Source organism: Triturus cristatus, chromosome 6 (assembly GCF_964204655.1).
Source record: "Triturus cristatus chromosome 6, aTriCri1.1, whole genome shotgun sequence".
Taxonomy (NCBI): domain Eukaryota; kingdom Metazoa; phylum Chordata; class Amphibia; order Caudata; family Salamandridae; genus Triturus; species Triturus cristatus.
Window position 1 is genome coordinate 1,469,107,100 of NC_140589.1, and position 24,897 is coordinate 1,469,131,996.

At 46.2% G+C, this 24,897-nt stretch overlaps 1 protein-coding gene across 5 annotated transcripts in view; it reads left to right on the forward strand.

Annotated features, from left to right (window-relative positions):
* Nucleotides 1–24,897, forward strand: part of WDPCP (WD repeat containing planar cell polarity effector) — a 2,309,940-nt gene that overhangs the window by 1,287,338 nt on the left and 997,705 nt on the right. For all 5 annotated transcript variants that reach the window (XM_085612555.1, XM_085612557.1, XM_085612554.1 and 2 more), the window contains one exon: nucleotides 18,827–18,950. In XM_085612555.1, the coding sequence (XP_085468681.1) occupies nucleotides 18,827–18,950 (124 nt within the window). The remainder of the gene's footprint in view (nucleotides 1–18,826; nucleotides 18,951–24,897) is intronic.

Genomic DNA, 24,897 nt, shown 5'->3' on the forward strand with positions numbered 1-24,897 from the left:
ACCTGCGAGATCTCCATTGGCTCCCCGTCGAGAAGAGAGTTACCTTCAAGCTACTCACCCACGCCTACAAATCCCTCCACAACTTTGGACCCAAATACCTCAACAAGAGTCTCCTTCCACATACCCAAAAGGAACCTCCGCTCCGCCGACCTCGCCCTGGGCTGGTAGAAACACCACGCAACCGCAGAAACCGAGCAGGCGGAAAAGCCTTCTCCTACGTCGCTCCCAAGGCCTGGAATGAGCTCCCAGTCAACATGAGACTCTCCCCTACCCTGCACAGCTTCAGGAAGAACCTCAAGACCTGGCACTTTGACTGAACCGGAGTGGCACCCCTCCGCGCCTTGAGACCCTCATGGGTGAGTAGCGCGCTTTATAAAACCCCGATTGATTGATTGATTGACCTCCTGCACTCGCTGAGGTTCACTATCAACGTGCCGAAGTCACACCTGATTCCTTTTCAGAAGCTCCTTCTCATCGGAGCGGTTCTAGACACGACTCGGTTTCGGGCCTATCCTCCCGAGCAGCGAGTCCGGGATATTCGGCCTATGATTCCGATCTTTCAGCCTCTATCCCGGGTTGACCCTGCATCTGCTGGGCCTCCTGGCCTTCTGCATCCTGCTGTTGGATCATGCTAGGTGGCATATGCGGGCTCTGCAGTAGAACCTAAAGTTTCAGTGGGCACCGCACCAGGGGAATCTGTCCGATGGTGTCCAGATCACGGAGGGCACTGCACACCAATTCCAGTTGAGGCTAACGAATCAGGATTGGGTCTACGGCAGATCCCTCTCCCTTCCCCAACCTGATTTCACAGTGGTGACCGATGCATCACTTCTGGGATGGGGTGGCAGAGATCAGAGGCCTCTGCTCTTAGGCAGAGTCCGGGCTCCACATAAACCTTCTGGAGCTCTGGGCGATTCGTCTTGCACTCAAAGCATTCCTTCCCTCTGTCCGGGGAAGAGTAGTGCAGGTGTTCACGGACAATACCACCGCCATGTGGTACTGCAACAAACAGGACAGGGTGGGGTCGTGGACCCTATGTCAGGAGGTTCTTTGCCTCTGGACATGGCTGGAACATCAGGACATATCCCTGCAGGTGCAACACATGGCAGGTTCACTGAACGCCAGGGCGGAGGAACTCAGCCGCAGGTGCATGATGGATCACGAATGGCGTCTTCACTCGTATGTGGTGCAAGGTCTCTTTCAGCAGTGGGGAGACCCTTGGTTCGATCTATTCGCCACTGAAGAGAACGCGCAATGTCAACAATTCTGCATATTGGAATTTGCAAGGCGGCACTCGCTCGGCGACACTTTTCGTCGTGAGTGGAGTTGCGGTCTTCTATACGCCTTTTCGCTTATACCACTTCTGCCCAGAGTGCTGAAGAAGATCAAGCGCGACCGGGCCCAAGTCATCCTTGTGGCTTCGGATTGGGCACGAAGAGTCTGGTATCCCGAGCTGTTACAACTGGCCATCGATCCTCCGTCCGACTGCCTCTTTGGGACAATCTTCTGTCGCAGCAACAGGGGACGGTCCTCACCCGAACCTGTCCAGCCTCCACCTCCTTGCGTGGAGATTGAGCGGCGACAGTTGACAGCATTTGACCTTCCTCCCAAAGTCTGTAATGTTATCTTGGCAGCCAGGCGTCCCTCCACTAAGACAGTATACGCCTGTAGATGGAACAAATTTGTGGCATGGTGCACAGCAAAGGCTGTGGATCCCCTTTCCGCCCTTCTTTCTGAGGTTCTTTTGTTCCTCCTTTCTTTGTCCCAGCAGGACTCTGCTCTGGGCACTCTAAAGGGCTACCTTTCAGCCATTTCATAGGCTTTCTGATCAGCCTTCTCTTTTCAGGTCCCCTGTTGTAAATCGCTTCCTTAAGGGCATTACTCATCTTTTTCCCTTCGTAATGCCCCAGTGGGACTTAAACTTAGTCCTAACTTATCTTATGTGCACTCCCTTTGAGCTGCTACATAACTGTCCTCTCAGACTTTTGACTTTAAAGACTGCTTTTCTGGTTGCCATCATCTCTCGTCGCAGGGTGAGTGAGCTCCAAGCTCTTTCTTCAAAACCTCCTTTTCTGGCTGTTCATCCGGACAAGGTTGTCCTTCGAACTCGACCTTCCTTTCTTCCCAAAGTGGTTACTTCTTTCCACATTGGCCAAACCATCACTTTGCCCACCTTCTTTCCGCCTCAGCATCCTTCTAAGGAGGAAGAGAGGCTCCACCTTCTGTATCCAAAACACGCACTTTCATTTTATTTGATCGCATAAAGCAATTCCGGGTGGATGACTAGCTCTGTTGGATACATGGGCGCCAAAATGGTCGGCCGTGCACAAACCGACTGTCTCTAGGTGGGTCGTTTTGTGTATAAAAGCTTGCTATTCCTTGGCAAAGAAGAAACCTCCAGTGGGACTACGCGCCCATTCCACCAGTGCGACGGCAGCTACCACTGCTTTGGGATGTGGTGTCCCCCTCAATGACATCTGTCAGGCAGCTACGTGGGCATCTCTGCACACGTTCACGAGACAATACTGCCTGGACAGCTAAGTCTGGAGAGGTGGCTTCTTTGGCCGTTCTGTTCTCCAGGACTTTCTGGTGTGAACTTGCTTCGCAGACCCACCTCCGGGGTTGGTATTGCTGGGGTATCTTTTCTAAGGAAAGGAATCTATAACTAATTGTCTCTTTCAGATGAACAAGTTACTTACCTTCGGTAACAATTTTTCTGTAAGAGACATAGATTAGTTATAGATTCCTTACCGCCCAACCCATCCTCCCTGTTCTGCGAACTGACTTCTGGGGTTAAGGACTTCCTTTCAGGGCCCTAGTTTTGTGCACCAGTGGTCAGTGTCTTGCATGGCTCTGTGCTTCTGGCGTGGAAAGTCGTGTACAGAACTGACGTCAGCGCGCGAGGGCGACGTTTAAATAGATACCACCACGTCATTCCGGCGACTACGACGTCAATGACGAACCCAGAGTGGACCAACGCCACCTTTCGACGCGCAGAGGTACTGCTGATGAAAAAATTCTCCAGATCCAGTCTGACGCCTGGGGGTAATTCTAAGGTAAAGAATCTATAACTAATCTATGTCTCTTACAGATATTTTGATACCGAAGGTAAGTAACTTGTTCATTAGGATTTTATTCAGATTGATCTATTTCTGATGCTAACATGCTGTTTGTTTGCTCAATTAAAATTTATTTCTTTGCTTCAATCCACTCTGCTTTACTCCACTCAACACCAGTCTGCTTTACTCCACTTCAAATTATTTCACTCCACTCCTCTTTACTCCACTCCACACCACTCTACTCCACTCTGCTTTACTCCACTCTGCTTTACTTCACTCAACTTTATGGATTCAGGAGTAGCGTGCTACACCCGGATACAGTGCTTCAAGACATCATCATGGGTGGCAAGCACTATATAAATGCAAACCTTCTTCCTCTTCTATTCCTCTACTATCCTTTCTCAGTCGAAATAACTGACTAACATAACCACCAATCAAATTACTTTCATATTTTACTATACTAATTCACCACTAAACATTTATGGGTTCTAGAGTAGCGTACTGCTCGCCGAAAAAGTGCTTCAACACCTCATCAGGGGTAGGATACGCTATATAAATGCAAGCCTTTTCGCCTCTTTTATCGCTACACTATCCTTCTCAATCCAAATAACCGACTAACATATCCACCACTCAAATTACTTTCATATTTCACTACACTAATTCACCGCTAATGTTTTATGAGTTCCAGAGTAGCGTGCAACTTGCCAAAAAAGCACTTTGACGCCTTGTCAGGGGTAGTATGCGCTATATAAATGCAATTACAATACAATACTTTACTTCATGCCACTCTTCTTTACTCCACTCCACTCTGCTCAATGCCACTCTGCTCTGCTCCATGCCACTGGCCTTTACACCACTCTGCTTTACTCCACTCAGCTCTACTCTGCTTTACTCCAGACTACTCTCCTTTACTCCATGCCACTCTGCTTTACTTCACACCGCCAATCTGCTCAGTGCCACTCTGCTTTACTCCACACCACTCTGCTTTACTCCACTACACTGAACACACTCTATTTTAATAATTAACACATACTCTTATAATATAAAATAAAAAATAAATCACCCCAAGGTATTGAAGTGATTTTAAATAGCACCTCTTGAGCACATAATACATTTAAGCACATAGAAGTAAATACAATTTTTGGGCCCACTTAAACTTTCATCCCCAACCACTGAATCGTCTTCTTTCTCCATAAATCCACATCCACTCCACAATGACCTTTCTCTCACACATTCTGTTCCTTCTTTACAGCACATTCATTTACCTATCTCACCTGATCCCTTCCTTCTTTTCTGCTCTTAACCCTGCACACTTTTTTCCTTAATACATTTTCTCCTTCTCTCTTCCACTCCTTTCCTAATTTCTCCCCACTCTCGACCTCACTTACTCCTATCCGTCTGACTCTTAGCCATTCTATCCACACTTTCTCTCCTTCTCCCATTCTCCTCCACTTCCCTTCTCATCTGTTTTACCCCTCCCTCTATCATACACTCCTCTCCCTGGGACACTTTTCACAGTGAAATTAACTGTATTTAAATTAGTCCTTAATTTTAGCCTGGTTTTTCCAGTGCACACCACGACACTTAATAGCGAAAAAATCATCCAAAGTCTCTTTGGTTAAATAATGTTTTCTTTCATATTTAATGTACAACACTCTTTTTTTGTGTGGCTTGGATGGCCTTTGAAGTCAACAGTGCACACATGGCATTCTTTTTTTTGTTTTCAAAACCTGAGCCATTAAGCATCCTGTTTCCCACTTGCATTGGAAGGCCTTTTGATAATTATCAGCATCGCCATCTTTTCTATATGGTTAATTTGCACCCAGACAGTAAACAGAACATGTAATTTTACCACATGCTGTTTCATTTCACAGTTTGCTGTGAACTATCAGCCAATGGGCTAAATTATTTCCTTGCTGGATACATTAACATCCTGCTTTCAAAACACAATTGCACTTTACTATAGGTTTCTGCAAAATGTTTGTGCCATCCATACTGCAAATATGTTTATTTAACCCAAAGATATTACACTTTATTTAAACATCACTTAAGGACATAATACATTTTCATACAGACAAAAACATTACAGGATTTTCCCAAACACACATGCGGTTAGGCCACACCACGTTTGTTGTAGGCTGCACAACATGTGTTTTCTGCTTGTGCAACCCGTGACGCTGCAGAGTTGGTACTTTTTTTATATTTAGAGGTATGTAACATGCTGTTTGTTTTACACAATTTTAGCCTTTAAATTTGTGCTTAATTTTAGCCAGGGTTTTCTAGTGCACACCACGGCAATTAATTATTAACCCCTTCCATGCTCATGACGGAATGGTTCCGTCATGAGCACAAGTTCTTGTGTGCTCATGACTGAACCATTCCGTCATGCGCACATGGCCAGGAAATCCCTCTGCTGCAGAGAGCAGAGGGATTTCCCATTTTCTTTTTGCCTGGGGAGGTGGGGAAGAGCTCCCCCAACCTCCCCAGGCCTATTTTTGAATTTCATTGTAATGACAATCGCACGCATGGCGTGCTATCGTCATTGCAACGGAATCGAAACTGAAACTTATTTTCAGTTTCTCAGTTTTGGTGCTTGTGGGGCTATCTCAGCCCCCCGAGCACCAAAACAGATGGGAGGGGTATCGTTGGAAAAGGGAAAATCTCCACTTTCCAATGGTACCCTTCCCTAGTGGATCCCTGCTTGGGGATCACTCCAGGAGGGCGATCCCCAAGCAGGGATCCACCCACTGCCACCAGGGAGGGGGTGTGGCCCCTTGGGCAAGCGCCTTTGCTCCCCCCTTATTTGTTGGTCGCAACAGTCTGGGGGCAGTAGCCCCCAATCTGCCCCCAGGGGGCAGATTGCCCACTAGAAACCAGGGATTATTTATTTTTTTGATGTTGGCGTGGGGGCTGTCAAAAAAGGGCATGGCAATACCCCCACCCCACCCCCAGAGAAATGTCAGTGTTTCTGCCCCCCCAGGGGGCGGACGGGGGCAGTAGCCCCCAATCTGCCCCCTTGGGGGAAGAAAGCCCACTAGAAATCAGGGATTTTATTTTATTGCCGTTGGGCTGGGGGCTGCCCAAAAAGGTCATGACGATGCCACTCCCCCAGAGAAATGTCAGTCTTTCTACCCCCCCCCCCCCCCAGGGGGCAGAGGGGCCCCCAATCTGCCCCCCTGGGGGGCAGAAAGCCTACTAGAAACCAGTTTTTTTTTATTGATGTTGGGGTGGGGGCTGCCCAGAATGGGCATGACAATGCCCCCACCCCAGTGAAATTCCAGTCTTTCTGCCTCCACGGGAGGGGGGGTGCGGGGGGGTTGGCAGAAAGCCCATTAGAAATCAGGGATTTTTTATTGATGTAGGGGTGGGGGCTGCCCAGATTGGGCATGATAATGTCCCCACCCCAAAAACAATTACCACAGTCTTTCTGCCCCTCCTCGGAGGCATATTGGGGCAATAGCCCCTTATCTGCCCCCCGGGCGGCAAAAAGCCCACCAAGCGCCAGTGATTACGCTGGTTTTTTTTTGCGTGGGGGTGGGGGCTGCCCATAATGGGGAAACCTATGCCCCACTAAAACATAGCCACAGTCTTTCATATCGGGGCAACCCCCTCCCGATTCCTCCCCAGGGAGGCAGCAAGCCCACTAGGCACAGACTTGTTTTTAGCAATGTGCCTACCTGTGGATTTTGGGCCCTAGCGCAGCCGGCACATAGGGAAACCTAGCAAACCTGTAAAAAAAATGTTAACTAGACACAAAGGGGAATCCAAGATGGGGTGACTTGTTTGCCTCTCACCAGGTTCTGTTACCCAGAATCCCTTGCAAACTTAGTTAAAAAAAACAAATGTTCCTCACATTTCTGTGATGGAAAGTTCTGAGATCTGCGTGGATCCACACAATTCCACCCAGCCCACATTCCCCAAAGTCTTCCGAGAAAAAGGGTACCTCACTTGTGTGGGTAGGCCTAGTGCCGTAACAGGAAACTTCCCAAAACGCAACGTGGACACACCACATTTTCACAGTGAAAACTGACCCTTTTTTTCAAAGTGCCTAGCTGTAGATTTTGAACCCTAGCTATGCCGGTACGTAGAGAAACCAAGTAAACCTATTCATTTTTGAAAACTAGATACCCAAGGGAATACAGGATGGGGTGACTTGGCTGGCTCTCACCAGGTTCTGTTACCCAGAATCCCTTGCAAACCTCAAAATTTGTCCAAAACCCCCACATTTTCCTCACATTTCTGTGGTGGAAAGTTCTGGAATCTGTGTGGATCCACAAAATTCCACCCACCCCGCATTCCTCAAAGTCTTCCGAGAAAAATGGTACCTCACTTGTGTGGGTGGGTCAAGTACCCGTGACACGCAAGGGCCCAAAACCTATTGAGGTGACTTCAAAATTACCTATCACAAAACAGCCTGATTTTGCAAAGGGGGGGGGGGGGGTCCCATGAGTTTTTGGCCCCGGGCTCGGTGGCCATCTCGGGAATCCTACCAAACCCGCACATTTCTGAAAACTAGACACCCTGGGGAGTCCAGCGAGGTATGGCTTGCGTGGATCCCCCAACGGTTTCCTACCCAGAATGCCCTGAAAACCTCAAATTTTGCTTAAAAAATAACTTTTTTCTCAAATTTCTGTGTGGGAAAGTTCTGGAATCTGCGTGGATCCACAAATTTCCTTCTACACAGCATTCCCCCAGGTCTCCCGATAAAAATGGTACCTCACTCGGGTGGATGGGTCAACTACCCGCGACAGGCAAGAGCCCAAAACCTATTGCGACATCAGAATTACCTGTCACAAAACAACCTGGTTTTGCAAGGGGGGTCACCTGGGGTTTTGGCCCCAGGCTCGCAGCCATCTAGGGAAACCTACCAAACCCTCACATTTCTGAAAAGTAGACACCCTGGGGAGTCCAGCGAGGTATGGCTTGCGTGGATCCCCCAACGGTTTCCTACCCGATATGCCCTGCAAACCTCAAATTTTGCTTAAAATATAACTTTTTTCTCAAATTTCTGTGTGGGAAAGTTCTGGAATCTGCGTGGATCCACAAATTTCCTTCTACACAGCATTCCCCCAGGTCTCCCGATAAAAATGGTACCTCACTCGTGTGGATGGGTCAACTACACGCGACAGGCAAGAGCCCAAAACCTATTGCGACATCAGAATTACCTATCACAAAACAACCTGGTTTAGCAAGGGGGGTCACCTGGGGTTTTGGCCCCGGGCTCGCGGCCATCTAGGGAAACCTACCAAACCCTCACATTTCTGAAAACTAGACACCCTGGGGAGTCCAATGAGGTATGGCTTGTGTGGATTCTCCAACGTTTCCCTAGCCAGAATCCCCTGCAAACCTCCAATTTAGCTGAAAAAAACACATTTTGCACATATTTGTGTGTGGAATCACCATGGCGGCACAAATGTGCTACCCCACAGTGTTCTCCTTAGTGTCTCGAGTACAATGATACCTCACTTGTGTGGGTGTCCAATGCAGAATTGACTAAAAGCGTAGTATTGTAAAACATATATAGCGCTTAGAATTCTCGGTGCTATACCCTTATTCCCTATGTTTTGGGCTCTTCCCAGTCCCTTGCCCCACCAACACAAGTGAGGTATCATTTTACTCGGGAGACTGAGGGAACGCTGTGGGGTAGGACATTTGTGCCGGCACGGTGATTCCACCCAAAAATATGTGGAAAATCTGTGTTTTTTCAGCTAAATTTGAGGTTTGCAGAGCATTCTGGGTAGGAAAACGTTGGGGAATCCACGTAAGCCATTCCTCGCAAGATTCCCCGGGTGTCTAGTTTTCAGAAATGTGTGGGTTTGGTTGTTTTCCAAGATGTCCGCCGAGCCCGGGGCCAAAAACCCAGGTGACCCCCCTTGTTTTGTGATAGGTCATTTTTGATGTCTCTTCAATACGATTTGGGCCCTTGCCTGTCGCGGGTACTTGACCCACCCATGCCAGTGAGGTATCATTTTTATCGGGAGACCTGGGGAATGCCTGGTGGTAGGAAATTTGTGGATCCACGTAGATTCCAGAACTTTCCCACACAGAAATTTGAGAAAACGTGATTTTTTTAGCTAAATTTGAGGTTTGCAGGGCATTCTGGATAGGAAAACGTTGGGGGATCCACGCAAGCCATACCTCACTGGACTCACCCGGGTGTCTTGTTTTCAGAAATGTGTGGATTAGGTAGTTTTCCAAGATGGCCGTCGAGCCCGGGGCCAAAAACCCAGGTGACCCCCTTGCAAAACCAGGTTGTTTTGTGATAGGTCATTTTGATGTCTCCTCAATACGTTTTGGGTCCTAGCCTGTCGCGGGTACTTGACCCATCCACGCGACACGGGTGCCATTTTCATCAGGAGACCTGGGGTAATGCTGGGTGGTAGGAAATTTGTGGATCCACGTAGATTCCAGAACTTACCCACACAGAAATTTGAGAAAAAGGTGAGTTTTTTCATCAAAATTTGAGATTTGCTGGGGATTCTGGGTAGAGAAACGTTGGTTGATCCACGCAAGCCATACCTTCCTGGACTCCCCTGGGTCTTTAGTTTTCAGAAATGTGTGGGGTTGCTAGGTTTCCCTAGATGGCTGCCAGGCCCAGGAACAAAAACTCATGTGACCCCCCCTTGCAAAACCAGGTTGTTCGGTGATAGGTCATTTTGAAGTCGCCTCAGTAGGTTTTGGGCCCTTGCCTGTCGCGGGTACTTGACCCACCCACACAAGTGAGGTACCATTTTTCTCGGAAGACTTTGGGGAATGCAGGCTGGGTGAAATTTTGTGGATCCACACAGATTCCAGAACTTTCCACCACAGAAATGATGAAAATGTTTTTTTTTTTTTACAAATTTTGAGGTTTTCATGGGATTCTGGGTAACAGAACCTAGTGAGAGCCAGACAAGTCACACCATCCTGGATTCCCTGGGTGTTTATTTTTCAAAAATGTATAAGTTTGCTTTGTTTCCCTAGGTGCCGGCAGAGCTAGGGTTCAAAATCTGCAGCTAGACACTTTGCAAAATAGTTTCAGTTTTCACAATAAAATGTGGTGTGTTCACGTTGCGTTTTGGGCCATTTCCTGTTGCGGGAACTAGGCCTACCCACACAAGTGAGCTACCATTTTTCTCTGAAGACTTTGGGGAATACGGGGTGGGTGGAATTTTGTGGATCCACACAGATTCCAGAACTTTGCACCACAGAAATGTGAGGGAAATGTGGGTTTTTTAAAACACATTTTAAGGTTTGCGAGGGATTCTGGGAAACAGAACCTGGTGAGAGCCAGTGAAGGCACCCCATTCTGGATTTCCCTAGGTGTCTAGTTGTCAAAAATGTATAGGTTTGCTAGGTTTCCCTAGGTGCTGGCAGAGTTAGGGTTCAAAATCTAGAGCTAGGCACTTTGCAAAAAAAGGGTCAGTTTTCACTGCGAAAATGTGGTGTGTCCACGTTTTGTTTTGGGCCGTTTCCTGTCACGGGCCCTAGGCCTACCCGCACAAGTGAGGTACCATTTTTCTCGGGTGACTTTGGGGAACGCGGGGTGGGTGGAATTTTTTGGATCCACACAGATTCCAGAACTTTGCACCACAGAAATGTGAGGGGAATGTGTTTTTTTTATTTTCTTTACAGATTTTTAGGTTTGCAAGGGATTCTGGGAAACAGAACCTGGTGAGAGCCAGTGAAGTCACCCCATTCTGGATTTCCCTGGGTGTCTAGTTTTAAAAAATGGATAGGTTTCCCTAGGTGCCGGCAGAGCTAGGGTTCAAAATCTACAGCTAGGCACTTTGCAAAAAAAGGGTCAGTTTTCTCTGTGAAAATGTGGTGTGTCTATGTTGTGTTTTGGGCCGTTTCCTGTCACGGGCACTAGGCCTACCCACACAAGTGAGGTACAATTTTTCTTGCACAAGTTGGGTGATCGCAGGGTGGTTGGAATTTTATGGATCCACACAGACTCCAGAACTTACACCACAGAAATTTGAGGAAAATGTGTTTTTTTAACAAATTTTTAGGATTGCAATGGATTTTGGGCTGTTTCCTGTCGCGGGCACTAGGACTTCCCACACAAGAGAGGGACCATTTTTCTCAGAATACTTTGGGGAACGCGGGGTGGGGGGAATTTTGTGGATCCACACACACTCCAGAACTTTGCACCACAGAAATGTGAGGAAAATTAGTTTTTTTCCCCAAATTATTAGGTTTGCAAGGGATTCTGGGCAATAGAACCTGGTGAGAGCCTGCCAAGTCACCCAATTCTGGATTCCCCTGGGTGTCTAGTTTTCAAAAATGTTGATGTTTGCTAGGTTTTCGTAGGTGCTGGCATAGTTAGGGTTCAAAATCTTGCAAACAAAAGGTCCGTTTTCACTGTGAAAATGTGGTGTCTCCATGTTGCGTTTTGGGCCATTTCCTGTTGCAGGAACTAGGCGTACCCACACAAGTGAGGTATCATTGTTCTCGGAAGACTTTGGAGAACATGGGGTGGGTGGAATTTTGTGGATCCACACAGATTCCCCTCACATTTCTGTGGTGCAAAGTTCTGGAATGTGGTTTTTTTTTTTTACAGATTTTTAGGTTTGCAAGGGATTCTGGGAAACAGAACCCGGTGAGAGCCAGTGAATTCACCCCATTCTGGATTTCCCTGGGTGTCTAGTTTAAAAAAATGTATAGGTTTCCATAGGTGCTGGCAGAGCTAGGGTTCAAAATCTACAGCTAGGCACTTTGCAAAAAAAGGGTCAGTTTTCTCTGTGAAAATGTGGTGTGTCTACGTTGTGTTTTGGGCCGTTTCCTGTCGCGGGCACTAGGCTTACCCACACAATTGAAGTACCATTTTTCTCGCACGACTTGGGGGAACGCAGGGTGGTTGGAATTTTGTAGATCCACACAGATTCCAGAACTTTTCACCACAGAAATTTGAGGAAAATGTGTTTGTTTTTTACAAACTTTTAGGACTGCAAGGGATTCTGGGTAACAGAACCTGGTGAGAGCCAGTCATGTCACCCCATGCTGGATTCCCCTGGGTGTCTAGTTGTCAAATATGTATAGGTTTGCTAGGTTTCCCTAGGTGCTTGCAGAGTTAGCGTTCAATATCTAGAGCTAGGCACTTTGCAAAAAAAGGGTTCGTTTTCACTCCGAAAATGTAGTGTATCCACGTTGCGTTTTGGGCCCTTTCCTGTCGCGGGCCCTCGGCCTACCCGCACCAGTGAGGTACCATTTTTCTCGGGCGACTTTGGAGAACATGGGGTGGGTGGGATTTTGGGGATCCACACAGATTCCAGAACTTTGCACCACAGAAATGTGAGGGGAATGTGTTTTTTTTGTTTTTACAGATTTTTAGGCTTGCAAGGGATTCTGGGAAACACATCCTGGTGAGAGCCAGTAAAGTCATCCCATTCTGGATTTCCCTTGGTGTCTAGTTTTAAAAAATGTATAGGTTTCCCTAGGTGCCGGCAGAGCTAGGGTTCAAAATCTACAGCTAGGCACTTTGCAAAAAAAGGGTCAGTTTTCTCTGTGAATATGTTTTGTATCTACGTTGTGTTTTGGGCCGTTCCCTGTCACGGGCAATAGGCCTACCCACACAAGTGAGGTACAATTTTTCTCGCACGAGTTGGGGGATCGCAGGGTGGTTGGAATTTTGTGGATCCACACAGATTCCAGAACTTTTCACCACAGAAATTTGAGGAAAATGTGTTTTTCTTTTTACAAATTTTTAGGATTGTAAGGGATTCTGGGTAACAGAACCTGGTGAGAGCCAGTCATGTCACCCCAGCCTGGATTCCCCTGGGTGTCTAGTTGTCAAAAATGTATAGGTTTGCTAGGTTTTCCTAGGTGCTGGCAGAGTTAGGGTTCAAAATCTGGAGCTAGGCACTTTGCAAAAAAAGGGTCCATTTTCACTGCGAAAATGTGGTGTATCCATATTGCGTTTTGGGACGTTTCCTGTCGTGGGCACTAGGCCTACCCACACATACAAGGTGCCATTTTTCTCTGAAGACTTTGGGGAATGCGGGTGGGTGGAATTTTTTGGATCCACGCAGATTCCAGAACTTTCCACCGCAGAAATGTGAGGAAAATGTGTTGGTTTTTTTTTAACAAATGTTTAGGATTGTAAGGGATTCTGGGTAACAGAACCTGCACTGGGTGACCTAAATTTCCTCACCAACCACCCTGCCCCCATGAGCTTGGTGGCCCTAGACTCTACCTCCCACACCCGGAGACAGGGAATCCAAGAGGCTGGATAGTTGGGGTAGGAAAATAAATTTCTTCCGCCAGCCTTGCATTGCAGTCAGTAAAGTCACCCCATTCTGGATTTCCCTGGGTGTCTAGTTTTAAAAAATGGATAGGTTTCCCTAGGTGCCGGCAGAGCTAGGGTTCAAAATCTACAGCTAGGCACTTTGCAAAAAAAGGGTCAGTTTTCTCTGTGAAAATGTGGTGTGTCTATGTTGTGTTTTGGGCCGTTTCCTGTCACGGGCACTAGGCCTACCCACACAAGTGAGGTACAATTTTTCTTGCACAAGTTGGGTGATCGCAGGGTGGTTGGAATTTTATGGATCCACACAGACTCCAGAACTTACACCACAGAAATTTGAGGAAAATGTGTTTTTTTAACAAATTTTTAGGATTGCAATGGATTTTGGGCTGTTTCCTGTCGCGGGCACTAGGACTTCCCACACAAGAGAGGGACCATTTTTCTCAGAATACTTTGGGGAACGCGGGGTGGGGGGAATTTTGTGGATCCACACACACTCCAGAACTTTTCACCACAGAAATGTGAGGAAAATTAGTTTTTTTCCCCAAATTATTAGGTTTGCAAGGGATTCTGGGCAATAGAGCCTGGTGAGAGCCTGCCAAGTCACCCAATTCTGGATTCCCCTGGGTGTCTAGTTTTCAAAAATGTTGATGTTTGCTAGGTTTTCGTAGGAGCTGGCAGAGTTAGGGTTCAAAATCTTGCAAACAAAAGGTCCGTTTTCACTGTGAAAATGTGGTGTCTCCATGTTGCGTTTTGGGCCATTTCCTGTTGCAGGAACTAGGCGTACCCGCACCAGTGAGGTACCATTTTTCTCGGGCGACTTTGGAGAACATGGGGTGGGTGGGATTTTGGGGATCCACACAGATTCCAGAACTTTGCACCACAGAAATGTGAGGGGAATGTGTTTTTTTTGTTTTTACAGATTTTTAGGCTTGCAAGGGATTCTGGGAAACACATCCTGGTGAGAGCCAGTAAAGTCATCCCATTCTGGATTTCCCTTGGTGTCTAGTTTTAAAAAATGTATAGGTTTCCCTAGGTGCCGGCAGAGCTAGGGTTCAAAATCTACAGCTAGGCACTTTGCAAAAAAAGGGTCCGTTTTCTCTGTGAATATGTTTTGTATCTACGTTGTGTTTTGGGCCGTTTCCTGTCACGGGCAATAGGCCTACCCACACAAGTGAGGTACAATTTTTCTCGCACGAGTTGGGGGATCGCAGGGTGGTTGGAATTTTGTGGATCCACACAGATTCCAGAACTTTTCACCACAGAAATTTGAGGAAAATGTGTTTTTCTTTTTACAAATGTTTAGGATTGTAAGGGATTCTGGGTAACAGAACCTGGTGAGAGCCAGTCATGTCACCCCAGCCTGGATTCCCCTGGGTGTCTAGTTGTCAAAAATTTATAGGTTTGCTAGGTTTTCCTAGGTGCTGGCAGAGTTAGGGTTCAAAATCTGGAGCTAGGCACTTTGCAAAAAAAGGGTCAGTTTTCACTGCGAAAATGTGGTGTGTCTATGTTGCGTTTTGGGCCGTTTCCTGTCGCGGGCACTAAGCCTACCCACACAAGAGAGGTACCATTTTTATCAGAAGACTTTGGGGAACGCGGGGTGGGGGAAATTTTGCGGATCCACACAGATTCCAGAACTTTCCACCACAGAAGTGAGGAAAATGTGTTTCTTTTTTTCAAAATGTTTAGGTTTGCAAGGGATTTTGGGCATTTGAACCTGGTGAGAGCCAGTCAAGTCACTCAATACTGGATTACCCTGGGTGTCTAGATTTCAAAATTGTATAGGTTTGCTGGGTTTCCAAAGATTCTGGCAGAGTAAGGGTTCACAATCTACAGCTAGGCACTTTGCAAAAAAAGGTCTGTTTTCACTGTGAAAATGTGTTGTGTCCATGTTGCGTTTTGGGCCGTGTCCTGTCGCGGGAACTAGGCCTACCCACACAAGTGAGGTACCATTGTTCTCGGAAGACTTTGGAGGACATGGGGTGGGTGGAATTTTGTGGATACACACAGATTCCAGAACTTTGCACCATAGAAATGTGGAGGGAATGTTTTTTTTTTGTTTATAAATGTTTAGGTTTGCAAGGGATTCTGGGTAACAGAACCTGGTGAGAGCCAGTCAGATCACCCAATTCTGGATTCCCCTGGGTGTCTAGTTTTCAAAAATGTGTAGGTTTCCCTAGGTGCCGGCAGAGCTAGGGTTCAAAATCTACAGCTAGGCACTTTGCAAAAAAAGTGTCAGTTTTCTCTCTGAAAATGTGGTGTGTCCACGTTGTGTTTTGGGCCGTTTCCTGTCACGGGCACTAGGCCTACCCACACAAGCGAGGTACCATTTTTCACGCACGAGTTGGGGGATCGCAGGGTGGTTGGACTTTTGTGGATCCACACAGATTCCAGAACTTTTCACCACAGAAATATGAGGAAAATGTGTTTTTTTTTTATACACATTTTTAGGATTGCAAGGATTTCTGGGTAACAGAACCTGATGAGGTCCAGTCATGTTACCCCATCCTGGATTCCCCTGGGTGTCTAGTTGTCAAAAATGTATAGGTGTGCTAGGTTTCTCTAGGTGCTGGCAGAGTTAGGGTTCAAAATCTAGAGCTAGGCACTTTGCAAAAAAAGGGTCCATTTTCACTGCGAAAATGTGGTGTATCCATATTGCGTTTTGGGACGTTTCCTATCGTGGGCACTAGGCCTACCCACACATACAAGGTGCCATTTTTCTCTGAAGACTTTGGGGAATGCGGGTGGGTGGAATTTTTTGGATCCACGCAGATTCCAGAACTTTCCACCGCAGAAATGTGAGGAAAATGTGTTGGTTTTTTTTTTAAAAATGTTTAGGATTGTAAGGGATTCTGGGTAACAGAACCTGGTGAGAGCCAGTCATGTCACCCCATCCTGGATTCCCCTGGGTGTCTAGTTGTCAAAAATGTATAGGTTTGCTAGGTCTCCCTAGGTGCTGGCAGAGTTAGGGTTCAAAATCTGGAGCTAGGCACTTTGCAAAAAATGGGTCAGTTTTCACTGCGAAAATGTGGTGTATCCACATTGCGTTTTGGGCCGTTTCCTGTCGTGGGCACTAGGTCTACCCACACATGTGAGGTACCATTTTTCTCGGACGACTTTGGGGAACGCGGGGTGGGGGAAATGTTGTGGATCCATGCAAATTCCAGAACTTTCCCCTGTAGAAATGTAGGAAAATTTGTTTTTTTGGACGAATTTTCAATTTTTCCTATATTCAACGGTTAGTTTCTATAAAGAAACCTTGAAGGATCTACACAATTGACCCCTTGCTGAATTCAGAATTTTGTCTACTTTTCTAAAATGTATAGCTTTCCAGGATCCATTATTGCTTTCATACCCATTTTACCCATTAACTAGAAAGAGGTTGAAAGCACAAAAATAGCAATAATAGGCTATGTCCCAGAAAAATGCCATAACTGTGTAAAAAAAACGGTTGGTTTTCTGACAAAAGTCTGCTTGTCCCTGAAAGGTGGGAAGATGTTGATTTCAGCACCACAACCACTTTTTTTATACCATTTGCAGGGGAAAAATCAGACGCTTTCATCTGAAGCACTTTTTTCCCATTTTCCCCGTAAAAAATGTACCTGTATCTTGGCTAATTCCTGGGTCCCCTCCAGGGGAATCCACAAACCCTGGGTACCTTTAGAATCCCCATGATGTTGTAAAAAAAGGACGCAAATTTGGCGTGGATACCTTGTGTGGTCAAAAAGTTACAGGGGCCTAAGCGCAAACTACCCCAAATAGCCAAAAAAAAGGCTTGGCACGGTGGGGGGGAAGGCCTAGCAGCGAAGGGGTTATAGCAAAATAATCTCCCAAACATAGTAAATTGAATTAAAATAGCAGCAGTTAAGACCATAACATATGTTTTTACATATAAGGAAGCTAATTTATTTGCCCAGTATCATAGGATGTTGGGACCACGGCAATACTCAAACTTTAATCCCCAGCTTCAAAGTTGGCACCTTTCTCCCTTTATTTTTGCCAATGTTTTTTTCATCCTAGTTCTGTTATATACTGTGTCTTTGCTAAAATAAAACTTATGTCTACTCTAGTGTATTTATATATATATTATTTCTATATTCTGTGCAATGTTGGTTTTGGGTGTGCTGTATTATGTGCTTGTTCTATAATATGCTGTTTGTCTTTTATAACACCCAGTACTAAAAGTCATCTGTGTTATACTAACCATTTAGGTTACACTATATATTGCTTTTCTGTGCGTTGTTTTATAAATAGGCAGTTACATTATTTTTACACTTAAATACCTATAACATATTTGTGTTGCAAATCCATTCGTATCTTTTAGCCACATATGGTACTGGACCCTGTAGCATGGCTCGGAAAGAAGCATTTGCAATGCTATAAGTCTCGCATTTGCAATGCTATAAGTCTCGCATTTGTTAAAGTAAGAGCTATTGGCGATAAAAATGTCAATATTTTTTTTTAGTTTTTCTTTTTTATACCAATGTCAATAGCACTATGCAAATATAATTACTCAACTGCAAATAAAAAAAAATAAAAAAAGTTAAAAACTCTCATTTTCAACACCAACAGCTATAACTTTAACAAATGCGAGACCTATTGCATTGCAAATGCTTGTTTCTTTAGCTAATGGTAGGGGAACCTACAACTGTGCTGCCCAACCGGCTCCCCACCTGACCAGAACCATCCATGCCGGTGTGGAAGCCGGCACCTTCCTGCCTACTCCATCAGAGCAAGGAGCACATGTGCGGTGTACCCCCAATAACAGGGGGTTGGAGGGCACTCCGCAATGTGGATGGTACCTGGCATGCCCCCACCCCCACATCTCACGCCCCCACCCCCTCATTATGCTTCGGGTTCCCAGCAATGGGGCCCCAGGATCCCTTCATTCATGCAGTCGCACCTGGGGAGTTGAGGGGTGCCTGGGGTAGAAATCACTTTAAGGCGGGGGCCCCACCCCTCCCCAAATATAAGTAGATCGGGTCTTGACTCTTGGGATCCCCGTACCCCTTCCTTGACGTGACTTGTCAAGATTCGCTCGAGAGATGCATTGCTCTGTTTTCTTGATTGACCAGACCCTGTTGATCCAAGTATGACGGCACAGAGATATTCACACTTAGCAGGTGAGGCGTTTAAAAGCCTTCGTGTTCTATCTTATTGACTCACGGGTTACAGGCGAATGGTGGCATTTATTTTCTGCGTTTAAGTGGCAGAAAACATAAGCCAAGTTAATTGGGGACATCACTTTACTGGAAAAACCCGATCCATCTGCTTCACTCCGGTGAGCCATTATTTTAATTATGTGCGTATGAAAGGTACCTGGTTCCGCATATACTCTTTCCTCTTTGACACTTGTTGAAATCTAATGTGATGATTTAAGAAGAAATCAGTTGTCATTTGAATGTTCTCATTCTGACATCGAACTCGTATTTCATGTGTATTTGTGTAACCTCATACCCAGAGCCCTGCTTCCCTCCTCCCCACGGGCCTCTCTCCTGATTGTAATATACGGTTTGCAAACTCTTGTCTTTGAATTTCACAGCTCAGCTGGAGGCGAGCCTCGGGGCGTTTTACGCGCCAACGAAACCCCTTTCCGACACCACCGTGCTGGAGTACCGAGACCCAATCAGCAGATACGCAAGACGCTTCTTCCACCACCTGCTCAGGTGACTGACAGATACAGCTGTGGCGAAATTTACATGCACTGCTCGTTTTCAAGTCGTTCTTGTCTGACGTTGTGTTTTCTGTGGTGCGTCTTTCTTGAAGGAAAGAGTCTACTCCTGGGAGGGAAAGTCAGCTAATGTTGATGAGATCGGCACTTCATTTCCCTTAAGTGTACTTCAGTGCTCTTCCATCATCAATACAATAACATTCGATGGTTTCCCATATTTCAGCGCACTTTAATGAAAGAGGCTCTTCTCCAACTCTGACAGCTAGAAGAGTTTGCCAGAAGCAACGTAGTTTCAAAATAAGTTCACAGCCTTTGAACCCTGATTTTACAAATTCACATAAAACACATTTTACAGGTCTTCCACAATCTTTAGTACTCAAGTGCTGAAATATCACAGCTATAGTAAGATACATTGGCCTGATTTAGAATTTGATGGTTGCCCTATCGCAAACGTGACAAATGCCCCTTCTGCCCTATTGGAAGTGCACAATATTCTATGGAAATCGTAATAAAGGGTGCACAGGCCCTCCAGGCAATTTGTGATAGAGTAGTCCTTCGTCAAACTCGAAATCGGGGCTTTTGTGTCTTTTAACACATGTTTGGGACCAGGCCCGTTTATAGAGGGTCGGCCAGGCCCATACAAGGAAGATCCTGGCCCACCCAAGGCCATTCGGAATTGGAAAAGCAGGTCCACATACATGGGCCGACTTTCCTTAATCAGACTTTTGATCTGTCTTCTACTAAAGTTAGAAAAAAGTCCCTCCACTTCCCTGAATACCATTTATAAGTGTGCAGAACTGAAAGCACTCAGAAGGACGGAAATCTCTTTAATGTGTACAGAGAATGGTCTTCTGCAAATGTCAAGGTTTGATAAATCAGGTTGTTACTGACAGCAGCAATTCAGTAAATGGGACACAACGAAATATAATATGAGACGTGGGACACAAACAAGTTCAACGGCTAGAGAGATAGGAGCGTGACTGACACGAGAAAACACATTTGAAGAAGGGGAGAATTTTCAAGACCGGAAAAAGAACGAAAGTAAAACTCTGAAGCAATAGAAATTGCGAGAGCGGGCAAAAGGACACAGAAGGTCGAAAAAGAACAAAGGATAGAGTGTATGTGTGAGACGGGGGAATTTATAGACTTAAGAGAGGGGGAAATAGTGCAGAGGTGATGTAAATAAAAAAAATCAGAGCAACTAAGGAGAGAGAGATGGTAAAAACAGATGGAAAAGTTAGAGGGGAAAGAATTAGAGGGAGAATGATAAAGGAGAGTATTCAATTAGATTGAGGGATTTGCAGAATGAAAGCAAGGTAGATGCAGGGAGACTAAGAATGAAATGTGGGTATGAAAGATTGACAGATATATATATAAATATAAAAAAATCCAATAAATGCGCTGGTGAGAATGCAGGTGAAATACAAGTATAAAGAAAGGAGCGAGAGGGATAAACACTAGCAGAAGGAGTGAAGATCTGTTCATACAGATAGGCTGTAGTCGACATGATTTCCTGCAACATGTCAAGCATATTCAGATCATGCTCCTTCTGCACAGTATAAAAGTCATCAAGTACCAAGCTGTGTTAGACCCCAAGACATCACATTCAGAGAAACTTCTGTGAGGCAACCAAAAGGGTCCATGAAAGACGGGGATGTGTCTAGCTACTGAACGCCTCAGATTTAACAGGGAGTTTTCCAACTACCTAAGGATGGACAGAAGCCTGAGAAAATCTCAGGGTGTCAAGGAAGATCAGTGATACGAAGGTAAGCAAGAACGTCTTGGGTGAAACTCAGAAGGAGATTAAGCAACTTGAGGATAAGCATGTGCCGCAGGGGCCTAAGGCGAGAAAGAGCTTTATTGATCAATGTCCCTGTGAAGAAACCTCTGGGCACTTGAGCATGGCCAGGAGCCACAGGTAAATGATAGTGAGCAGGGGATTTGGCACCCCAGGCAGGCATGAGCCATTAGGACAAGCAGGAGCCTTGAAGACATCATAAGAGTGAGCAAGGTATCGAACAACTAAGAGTAAGCATGAACCTCAGGAACCTGAGAATGAGCGTGAGGCTCAGGGACCTAAACTGAGCAATTCACCTGAAGCATATGTCCTCCCCCATTGCCCTCTGTGAGAATTGAGGGTGAGCAGGAGCTTCAGTCACTCGGGTGGTGACAGTGCATGTCATGTCCTTATGGTGAGCAGAACATCAAGGGAGCTATACGTAAATGTAGGTTCTCTTACAGGGGATACTCATCAAAGTCATAAGCACTGAATAGTCCCGTCCTTGTGCGCGGATTCCAGAGCATATACATATATATTAATGTAGGTTTAACTCAAATCTAGTACGCAGTACCGTCTAACATGTATATGTGTATATATATATATATATATATATATATCTCAAGTTGCCCCAAAATAGTGAGGACGCACTCGACTGCAAATGAAACCATCTGGTTATATATATATATATATATATATATATATATATATATATATATATATATATATATATATATATATATATATATACATACATATATATATATATACATATCAAGTTGCCCCAAAATAGCGAGGACGCACTCGACTGCAAATGAAACCATCTGGTTTTATTTAAAGGCAAACAAGCATCTGCATTCCAGTTCAAATTTTGCAGCTTGGCCATTTCGAGGCTCCTGCCTCTTACTCACAGGCAATGCTGAAAACTTCACAGAGGCTCCAATTACATCGTCATTTGTATGCTGTTAATTGAACCTGTCCCCCAGTGGGCCTCTCAAGTGAGTTCGATTCAGTGATGCATGTTGGTATTTGTAGTATGTAATTGGCAGATTCTTACCCTCCAGTGTGTTCTGTTGGGTCTCCATATCTTTTAAAAAAAATAGAATTTTCACCCTCCAGTAGGCCTCGGAATGCAGAGCAGGTTTGTATTGTCCTCATTTGCTGTGCTGCTTTACAGGTTCGGCATAGTTCCAAGCCACACAGACAATGTAATTGGAGCCTCTGTGAAGTTTCCAGCATTTGCCTATGAGTAAGAGGCAGGAGCCTCGAAATGCGTCAGGCTGCAAAATTCGAACTGGAATGCAGATGCTTGTTTGCCTTTAAATAAAACTGGATGGTTTCATTTGCAGTCGAGTGCGTCCTCGCTATTTTGGGGCAACTTGGTTCACATATTTCACACGGCAGCCCTGCTGTGGAGGGCTGCACCACCTTGGCAATGAATTGAGGGGCTGCGTGGCTTGGAACTATGCAGAACCCACTGGAGGGTAAGAATCTGCCAATCACATACTACATACAACAAATACCAAATACGTGATTTTGGAATCCGTGTCTCCTCCGGGTGAGCTCTCCTGACGGTGACTGTGGCGTGGTCCAGGCTTTCCGCTGACACTCAGAGGTGAGAGTGGTGTGGCCTGGCCTGACAAGAGGACTGGTGTATGATCTGCGGGTGATATGCAGCTGGGACGTAGACGGGACCGCTGTGCGGCAGGTGGTGGTGCGGGCCGCCTGAAGACAATCAGGCATCAGAACTGTCCTGTGCTGGCGGGTGGAGATAACTAACGAGTGAGGAAGTCATGGGGAGTGCTGCCCCCCTCGTCCATTGCTGAGGCACTAAGGCAGAGTAGAGCTCCTCACACTGGGGGTGCCGCGCCATTGCCTCTACACCTTTAGAGAGCCTCCTCACAGGTAGGCAAAAATCAATCCTTGACCAGGTTAAAAGTACTCTACAAGAGGAAGCCGTGGACAACATCCTGATCCAGCCGCACCTCCTAATTCTCACGAATGCCCGAGTCACTGGGCAATACCTCAGATGCCAAGCGAGAGCCTGAAGTGGGGGTATGACCCAGCTGGGGGAAAGCCGACAGGCCGCACAGTAACCCTCTGGTCAGGCGGCGTTGAGTACCTGGTGGATCGACCTTCTGCCCTGTTACCCCGTGGAGTGCCTGATCAGTGGACATGCCATGTCGACCAGCAAAGGAGGGCAGGGTACACACCAAACCCAGCTAAACAAGTTCACACTACAAAAAGGGCAAGAAGAGGATGCCAGCACGCAAGAGCCAGCAGCGGAGAAAAACGAACCAACTTTGAAGGATATCATGGCCGCCATCACCAAAGTTCACCAATCACTAGAAACCCGCATAGATTCGATCGCTTCCGAAGTCTCACTGGTGAGGGCGGATCTACGCAAGCTGAGCGACCGAGTCTTAGAAGTGGAAGAAACAACCCAAACACTGAAATCAGACTCCTCGACCCTCCAACAACAAGTAAAAGTCCTGAGTAACATGACAAAAATACTCGAAGCTAAACTGGACGAGTACAAAGGGCGATCTAGGTGCAATAACATGCGCATAATTGGCGTTCCTGAGCGTGACGAAGTCCTGGCCACTGATCTTTTCGTGGAAGACCTCAAATTGAAACGTCTGCAGCCCGAGGCTTGTCCAACTATTTTCCAGTTGAAAGGACGCACCGAGTTCCAAGCAGAAGGCCAAGACCAGGGGCCCCTCCAAGACCTATTCTGGCGCATATCTTCAATTTGCGTGAATGCGACGTAATACTACAAAGAGCACGCTTGGCCCCTACGGCCCAAATCGACAACAGCGTCATCTAATTTTTTCCTGACTTCACCACTAAATGTGCAAAAACAAAGGCGCAACTTTTTTTTTTTTTTATTTTTTTTATTTTTTGAAACCTTTATTACAGAATTCAAAAGATATATACAAAGATGGGCCTACAAACTTCGGGCCGGCCGCTAGTAAACAGTATGAGCATAGAATACAGTCAGTAAACAGTCGCTGCAGCGTGAGAGAGGTCACAGGAGTTGAAAGAAGCGTTGGCGGCCACACCGTCCGGACCCCCCACATGGCGGTTCCATTTTTATATAAGGAACGACAAACAAATCCACAAGGCAGCCAAAAGTCAAAGCAACAGTATGAGCTCCCCTGGGGAGGACCCTACCGATCCACAGGAATAGCGGGGGGGGATAGGAGACAAAGTGGACTCAAAGCCCAGAACCAAGGCGACAAGCAGACTAAGGAGACGGGGCCAGTGCCAGATCAGGCGTCAGCGGCGGGGCGCAACTTTATTGAAGTAAAAAAAACGCTGGGAGATAAGGACATCAAATACTCAATGCTGTTTTTTGCAAAATTGAGGGTGGAAGCGGAAGGTAAAACCTGGTTTTTCTCCAGCCCTGAGGAAACCTGGGAGTGGCCAGAGGGAAGGCGTATGGTGGTACACTCTAGCCCGATGGGCAACCAACCCAACCAACTAGTGAAAACACAAGCAGGCTCCGAGTCGAGCGCAGGCGGAACTCCACGCATATCCAAGAATCCAGGCAAGAGCCACTAGCGCTTGACTCTCCAATAAAATAAAGGGATTGATTGTTGAACTTGAGCAAGTAAGTCCCCTGAGGACTATTGATCACTACCGGACGTAATGCTAATGCTGTAGTGTGTATATATACCCGATCACTCTGAAAATGTAAAGAGAGAAGGGTTAGGGTTTGCGGAATCTGAAGTCCTGGTTCCCCCCTGTTAATTGCTTTTTGAGATCCGACAGGTGTTCATGTTGGGGTGGCGGTTAGTTCCTAAAGCATCAGGCAGGTTAGCAGGGTGGGGGGGTGGGTGGGATTCCATTCTACGTACCCGAGAAGAATACTGTACCATAATTGTCATTTGCGGATGTTTTTTGTTAGAGTTAGTTTTAGTGCGGAAATGCTTCATTCAGTCACATTCAGTCAGCCTACATGTTGAATCACACGCAGCCACCACAGCAATCACGCCTTCTTCCACCGATTCCGGTGGCCTGCCCTTGGGCTCCTCTTGCTTAATGAAAATGACGCCTACACACCAAAACTTAGCGGCTTCTGATGCCTGTCCCTCCTCCCTCAGATTGCTGTCCTGGAATGTACACAGTTTGGGAGATAAGCAGAAGAGAGGAATAATCTTCC